This window comes from Sorex fumeus, unplaced genomic scaffold (genome assembly GCF_029834395.1).
Source record: "Sorex fumeus unplaced genomic scaffold, SorFum_2.1 ptg000019l, whole genome shotgun sequence".
NCBI classification, from domain to species: domain Eukaryota; kingdom Metazoa; phylum Chordata; class Mammalia; order Eulipotyphla; family Soricidae; genus Sorex; species Sorex fumeus.
The window spans coordinates 12,328,224-12,336,285 of NW_026606076.1; the positions used below are offsets into that span (position 1 = coordinate 12,328,224).

The following is an 8,062-nucleotide window of genomic DNA, read 5'->3' on the forward strand; positions in this document are numbered from 1 at the left end:
CCGATGGGCAGTCAATTAGGCCTTTTCTGGCCTTATGGCCCCATTAGGTGAATTCCAGGGTAAGAAAATAACTCATTAGGCCTTCTCTGACCTTGTGGCCTTGGTAGGCAGATTCCAGGGCAGGGAGATGTCTCATTAGGCCTTCTCCGGCCCTGTGGCCTTATCTGGAGAATTCCGTGGCCAAGGAGGAGATGGGGGTACTTGGTGTTGCTAGCCTGCCGGAGCTGCAGGGCAGGATATGGGCTGGGACTTGCTTTGCTAGGGCCCAATTGTCATGGGGTTACCTTTCATTCCCCCCTTTTCTTCTAGTAGGTCTTCTAATCCTAGAGACCTTCATTCTGTAATGCCTGGTATTGCTGCCTCATCACTAATAGCTTGACCTCCCCCAGTCGGTTTTGTATAATTGCAAGCAGTCGACTAAAAAGGCAAGGGCCGATTGTCATTATTAGGAGGAGCAGAATGAGAGGTCCTGCTAGGGCTGAGAGTAAAGTGGTCAGCCATGGGGACTTGTGGAACCATCCTTCGAACCAACCCTGCTGATCTAACAAATGTTTCTCCCGGACCTGTATTCTTTCTCTTAACTTGGCCATAGAGTCCCTGGCCACCCCAATGTGGTCGGCATAGATACAACACTCCTCCCTTAGGGCAGCACATAACCCACCTTCCTTCAGGAATAACAAGTCCAGCCCTCGCCTATTTTGGAGGACCACTTCTGACAAGGATGTTATGCTTTTTTCCAAGGCCGATATGGAGCCTTCGATCGCCTTTAGGTCCTGATTAATAGCTATGTGCAGTTGCTCCAGCTGTCTAGGGGCCTGGATTAGCGAAGCTGTTCCAGTACCTATCCCTGCGGCTACTCCCAATCCCAACAAAACTGCTAGGGTGAGGCTAACAGGCTCCCTCTGGAACCGCGTCTTTCTCAGCTGTGCTTCTTCGAATTCCTCCCCAGGGTAGTAAGTCAGTCTGGGAAATATTTGTACCATTAAGCAGAAGTCCCGGCTGCTATTAAATATCTGGGTGGAGACACACGGGGTCAGACCAGTGTTGCAGGCCCAGCGAGTACCGTTTGCTGGTAATATGTACTGGGCTAAAGATGTGGGGGTTATGACCTGAGCGCACCTGGAATCACCCTCCGCCACCTTTCCTAGGCAAGTTCCCTCTCCCGAGACCTGGACCAGTGTAAGCTTGTGGGTGGTACTCCAATCACAGGCGGGTGGGATCATTCGTTTCTTGGAGTGATCCGTCTACTGCCAGCCCCTCATAGTATGGTGGCGCTGCACTCAAGCATAACGAACAGGAGACAGTTAGGTTTGGGTTGGAGGTGTTTAAAGCCTTATAACTCCCCTCGATCAGGTTATACAGCCGCTGCCCAGTCTTAGATGGAGGTGTAGATGGGGTTGGTGGGGTTCCGGTTGGGGTCAGTGGGGCACCGGTTACCCGTGACGTAGTGGTTGAACTGCTAGATGGGGAAGTACTCATGGGAGTAGTGGGGGGTCGTTGTGGGGGCAAGAGGGGTCTGCTTGGGACCAGACCTTGGTCTGGGAGAATTCTATTTGGGCCAATTGCCCTGTGGTCCACAGCCTCCTGTCTCAACCGAATGGTAAACCAGAATCCAGGATCAGGATGGGAAAAGTCAGGGACATAGATCCTTAGTCCCTAAGTTCTCCCTTTAAGCCACTGGAGAAGGTTTTCCTGCCTTTTGCCCTGGGTAGTGAAGGTGATGCTGAGGGTATTAACATAGGGGCCGCCCTGATTACAGCCCCTCAAGTTCCTTGCACCGCTCCAGCCCCAAGTGGCCCTAATCCAGTCCCATGAGGAGGTAGGGTTCCAGTAAGCTTGCCCTGTGGTCTCGCAACCCCAGGCCTTACAATACAGGGCCTCTGGCCCTCCACAAGTTCTTTTCCCTTGGCGGTCTCTACCATCTTTTGGACAGATATAGAATTGTTGCAGCCCGAGGTGACACCTTCTCTCCCTAGTCAAACACCCGATGGTTCCTCCTACTCCTGCATGGCCAGCATTTGCTCTGGAGTCACCTCTGTCTGGTATGACTTCCTCCTCCCACACATCCCAGGTGTCTAGTCCCAAGACAGGTTGACACATATCTGGGCGCAAAGTGGGCCACCATGTCCCCGGAGTATAAGTTCCCTTAACGGACCAGGCCACTTGTCCGGTAGGGGATATCACCTCCCAAGTCAGGTGCTGGGGAGCGTGGGGATTACAGGTTATGGAGGGAAGAGTCCACAGCCCTGCCCACACGGCGAATACGCAGTTTGAGGGGATTCTCAGTCTTCTCCAGCTTCCAAGCAGATTTGGTTGGAGGGGCAGGTTTGAGGTGAGAGGCATGGATCCATGCGGCGATGCCATCGACCTTCATGGCAGTCGGGGTGGTCAGGATCACCAGGTAGGGTCCCTTCCACCGAGGTTTCAGAGTCCGGACTTGGTGTCGGCGGACATAGACCGTGTCCCCAACCTGGTACCGATGTGGCACCTGCAGGTCGTCAGGCTGATATGCGGCAGCCAACTGCTTCCAGACCGAGTGTTGGACTGTTTCGATTGCTTTCAGCCTGGCAATTAGAGGGGTAGACAAAGGGGTCATGCCATCAAATAAATTCAAGTCCCTCACAGGAGGGGGAGTTCCATGTAGGATCTCATAGGGGGTCAGGTTTAGCAAAGTCAGGGAAGGGGTGTTTCGGGCTCGGAATAGGGCATAAGGTAGGATCATGGTCCAATCTTTCCAGCCGGTTTCTACAGCTAGTTTAGTTAAGGTCTCCTTTATGGTTCTGTTCATCCTTTCTACGTGTCCTGAACTCTGGGGTCTGTATGCACAATGCAATTTCCAATTTATCCCCAGTGCCTTAGCCAGTCCCTGACTTACTTGGGCCACAAAGGCCGGCCCATTGTCAGACCCTATAGTATGGGGAAGACTGAACCTGGGGAAGATTTCTTCCATAATCTTCTTCACTACTACTTGTGCAGTTTCTCCCTTTGTCAGGTAGGCCTCGGGCCATTCTGAGAACGTGTCCACCATCACAAGTAGATACCTGAGTCCATATCTAGCCGGAACTATTTCTGTGAAGTCGATCTCCCAATACTGCCCCGGTCAGTCCCCCCTGAGTCTTGCCCCTGCACTAACTATCCTACCTGCTGGTTAGGCATTAACCTTTTGACAAGCCTTACAGTCCGCTACTATGGCCTTGGCCAATTGCTGTCCCTCCTCAACAATCAGGCCAAAGGTCTGGGTTTTCAGTATTTCAGCCATTTTTCGGGGCCCCAAGTGGGTAAGTTTGTGAAGAGTCTGTAAGTAAGTCAAGGCCTGCTGGTGATCGTCCCCCTCATACCTGTCACTGCTTTTCTGTGGAGCCTCCGCCTCTTGCCCATCATCCCTCAATTCTGACCCTTCCTCAGCCACCTGGATTGACGCAGTCAGGGAGGAGGCTGCTGCCCAAGGGGCTTGCTCGTCTGTCTTGTGGTTCCCAGTGGCCACCGTGTCTGATCCCCGCTGATGACCCGGGCAGTAGACGATGGCTATTTCAGCAGGGAGGAGGACTGCTGCCAGGAGCCGTAAAATCTCGGGCTTGTTTTTGATCTCTTTCCCGGCCGATGTCAAAAGGCCCCGCTGCTGGTAAATGGCCCCATGTATGTGGGCAGTGGCAAAGGCATACCGACTGTCAGTATAAATTGTAGCTCTCTTACCTTCTGCCAGTTCGAATGCTTCGGCCAGGGCAATGAGCTCGGCCTTCTGAGCCGAGGTTCCTTCAGGCAATTTTTCAGTCCATATGGTAGCGATAGCACAGCGGGTAGGGCGTTCGCCTTATAAGCGGCCAACATGGCCGACCCGAGTTCAATTCCTCCGCCCCTCTCGGAGAGCTCAGCAAGCTACCGAGAGTATTCGATATGCCAGACACAGTAACAACAAAGTCTCCAATGGAGACGTTACTGGGCCCACTGGAGCAAATCGACGATCAACGGGAGGACCTTTACCTTTACCTTTACCTTTATGGTAGCTTCATTACTCACCACGGCTGACCCCGCCCTCCTCTTTCCATCCTGGAGAAAGCTGCTCCCGTCTGTGTACCAGGTAACGTCTGGGTTCTGCAGGGGCTGGTCCTTTAGATCTCGCCTGACTCCCATCTCTTCGGCTAGGATGTCTTGGCAAGTGTGTAAGACCGGTTCCCGCTGTTCATCGGGTAGTAGAGTGGCGGGGTTCAGGATGGAAGGGGAGCCAAAAATCACCCGGTCTTTGTCCAACAGGATGCTTTGATAATATGTGATATGGGCGTTTGTGAGCCACCTGTCGGGGGGGTTGGCGAACTACACTCTCCAATGTGTGTGGAGCTATCAGCGTCACTTTCTGCCCTAGCGTCAGCTTGTCTGCGTCTTTTACCAAGAGAAACGCAGCTGCCATTGCCTTCAGGCACCGGGGCCGTCCACTAGCGACAGGATCCAACCTTTTTGACAAATAGGCCACCGGCCTTTTCCATGGTCCCAAAGTTTGAGTCAATACACCCTTGGCTATCCCCTCTTTCTCATCCAAATAGAGGGTAAAGTGCTTTTCTACGTCAGGGAGGGCTAATGCTGGTGAACTGAGCAAAGCCTTCTTGATGTCATCAAATGCCCTCTGTTGCTCGAGTCCCCACTCAAAGGGGATGTCATTTTTGGTAAGATGGTACAGAGGCGCGGCTAGGGAGGCAAACCCGGGGATCCACAGTTGGCAAAATCCTGCCGTCCCTAGAAATTCCCTTAGCTGACGGCGGGAACTGGGGGTGGGGATCTGGGTTACCATCTTTTTCCGGGCCTCTGTAAGCCAGCGGTGCCCTCCCCGGATCTTATAGCCCAGGAACGTTACCTCTCTCTTGCATAGCTGAGCTTTTCGAAAAGAGGCTTGGTATCCGAATCTAGTCAGCTCGGCGAGCAGAGTCCGTGTCCCACACTCACAGGCCTCCTCAGATTCGGCCGCCAGCAACAGATCATCTACGTACTGTAACAGGGTTACTTCTGGGTTTCCCCGGCAGAAGGCATTCAGGTCCTTATGGAGTGCCTCATCAAAAATGGGGGAGTTCTTGAACCCCTGTGGTAGTCGCGTCCAGGTGAGTTGACCTGAAATCCCCATTTCGGGGTCAGCCCATTCGAAAGCGAAGAGAGGTTGGCTGGAGGGATGCAAAGGCAAACTAAAAAAGGCATCTTTTAAGTCCAAGACAGTGTACCAAGTTTTGTTCGGCCCCAAAGAGCTGAGGAGATTATGAGGGTTCATCACAGTGGGGTGGATATCTTCTACTCTGCTATTTACCTCCCTGAGGTCTTGTACTGGGCGGTAATCTCCTGTTCCGGGCTTCTTAACAGGGAGCAGAGGTGTGTTCCAAGTTGATTGACAGGGCACTAGCACCCCCTGCTGGTATAAGTTTCGAATGTGGGGCTTGATCCCTTCCCTAGCTTCTTTGCTCATTGGGTTTTGCCGAACCTGCACTGGGGTGGCAGTGGCCCTGAGGGTCACCACCACCGGAGGTTGCTGGGTGGCTAGTCCAAGCCCCGCTGTCTCCGCCCAGGCCTCAGAAAACTGTCTTAACCAGTCGTCCGCTTCCTCCAACGGGGGCTCGTGTGAGGTCGCGGCCTGATACAGTCGGTATTCTTCATCTGCCCTCAGAGTCAGTATGGTAGTAACCGGGGTATCGTCCAGTTCCACGGATCCAACTAATGGATTCCGGAATGTTACCTTGGAGCCCGTTGGGTCAAAGGCGATACTGGCCCTTAATTTGGTTAGCAAGTCTCTTCCCAGTAAGGGAGCAGGACAATTTGGTATGACCAAGAATGAATGCTGGATCTCTCCTTTTCCCAAATTCATGGTCCGTTTGGTGGTCCAGGGTCGGTAGCTGCTGCCGTTTGCCCCATGAACTAGAGATCTCTTTGTTGACAGTTTCCCTAGAGGTTTTTGCAGCACCGAGTGCATTGCCCTCGTGTCTACTTCAAAGTCAATGGGGGTCCCCTCCACTTCAAACTTTACACTGAGCCTGCGGAGGGGGTCCGAGCTCCGACGACCCTAGTCTTCAAGGGCCAGCAAGTTTACAGGCTTTTCTCTTTTTCTTTTCTGGGGGCACTCGCGGGCCCAATGCCCAAACTCTTTGCAGTAAGCACATTGGTCTGACCGCAGTCGCGGGCGTGGGGTCTTGAATTCCTGACCTGGGGGTCGACTGGACCCCTTGGGAGGCCCTCTAGTTTCTACCCTGCTTGGCTGCTGCAGCATAGCGGCTAGTATCTTTGTCACTTCCTGGTCCCTCCGCCTTTCTCTTTTCTCCTTTCTCGACTCTCTTGCGTTCCCTTTCTTCCCTCTCTTTCTCCTTTCTCTCTTCCCTCTATTCTGGGGTTTCCCTCTTGTGATACACCTTATCAGCTTCCTTAACTAGGTCCCGTAAGGTCAGATCCTGGATCTCGTCTAGTCTTTGTAGTTTTCTCCGAATGTCTGCAGTGGACTGTCCAATAAAAGCTATAGCTACCGACGCCTTATGCTGTTCTGACTCAGGGTCAAAGGGTGTGTATCTCCGGAAGGCTTCCATTAGCCTTTCCAAGAACCTAGTGGGGGATTCATCAGGACCCTGAATCACTTCCCTTACCTTGGCCAAATTAGTGGGGCGCCTGGAGGCAGTCCAGAGACCCGCCAACAGAATCTGGCGATAATTGGACAGATGCTCCCTACCTTGTAAGGTGTTGGGGTCCCAATTGGGGCGACGCAGCGGGAACTGATCCTCGATGACGTTAGGGAGTGCGGACGGTCTCCCATCATCTCCTGGAACATTCTTGCGGGCTTCCAGGAGAATCCGGTCCCGCTCCTCGGTGGTGAAGAGAGTGTCCAGAAGTTGCTGACAGTCGTCCCAGGTAGGCTGGTGGGAGTGGCAAATAGACTCAACCAGCCCAGCCAACCTGGTGGGGTCCTCGGAAAGAGTGGGATTGTTATTCCACCAGTTATAAAGATCCGAGGTAGAAAAGGGCCAATATTGTAAAGTTTGCAACCGCCCCCCATGCCCATCGTCTGTCATGGGACCGTGCGGACGCAGGGGGAGGGCAACTGTCTCTCGGGGATGAGACTCAGACAGTTCAGGCTCCTCCATCGCCGTGCACGGGTGCCTTGGGCCAGGGGCTCGGGTATTCCCAACCAGGCTGGGAGAGTTCAGGCTTGCCCTCTCCCGCCCTTGGCAGCCGTAATAGGGGGCTCCAGCTCCCTCCCTAACGCATTGTGCCCCGCCCCTCCTGCCTGCGGGGAGAGGAGCCAGGAGAGGAGCCAGAGCCCAGAGAAGCTGGGTCTCATGGGGGAGGACCGTCTCCCCCTGCTGCAAGGGGAAGGTCTGGGTATATGTGTGGCACTTCTGGATAAGGGGGAGGGGTGGAATCCAAAAGAATAAGGTCCCCCTGCGACTCGGGGAGGATTGGGGCTGACGGCACCTGCGGTCTGGGGTTAGCGGGCGGCGAAGTCGTTTCTCCCTGGACCATGAGGACCTTGGATTCTTCTTTCGGCTTCTGTTTGGAAAGAAATGGCTTTACCCAGGGAGGGGGGTTCTCACAAAGGTCTATCCAAAGAAGAATATGGGGTTGTTGGTCAGGGTGGCTGAGTGGGTCAGGTCTGAAAATAACGTCCTGTACTGCCCGGACCAAGTCCAGGTCGAAGGCTCCATCCGCTGGCCACTTGACTCCGAAGGTCGGCCATTTGGCGGAACAGAAGGTCCGCCACTTTCTTTTCTGAACGAAATAAGAGAGGTTAGATCCTCGCTTGCGGACCTCCGACCAGTGGTCCAGAGTAAGGGAAAGAGGAGTTGAGAGCGTCTGCCCCATGGCCAGTGGGGAGACTTCAGAGAGGAAGAGATAAAGACAAAGAGAAAAAAGAGAAAAAAGAAGACAAAATCACACAGCGACCCAGGAGGGTCGTCCACAGACACGTCAAGGGGAGAAGTCTTCCAGCTGTTGGAAGGGGTACCGGTAAAAACTTCACTGTCTCGCTCTCTGCCTGGAAGGAGGCTTCCCCCAAACGGAGCCTTCCGGTCGTCCCTGGGGCTCTACCACCACTGGAGCGTCCTCC

The 8,062-nt window shown here is 53.8% G+C and overlaps 1 protein-coding gene across 1 annotated transcript; it reads right to left on the reverse strand.

Moving 5' to 3' along the window:
- Nucleotides 1–1,375: 1,375 nt before the first annotated feature.
- LOC130022503 (uncharacterized) lies at nt 1,376–7,818 on the reverse strand. Its single transcript, XM_056113272.1, is given in 6 exon segments — nt 1,376–1,459; nt 2,255–3,810; nt 4,014–4,302; nt 4,304–6,289; nt 6,291–7,057; nt 7,230–7,818. Coding segments are annotated over 6 exon segments (5,271 nt in total).
- Nucleotides 7,819–8,062: the final 244 nt, after the last annotated feature.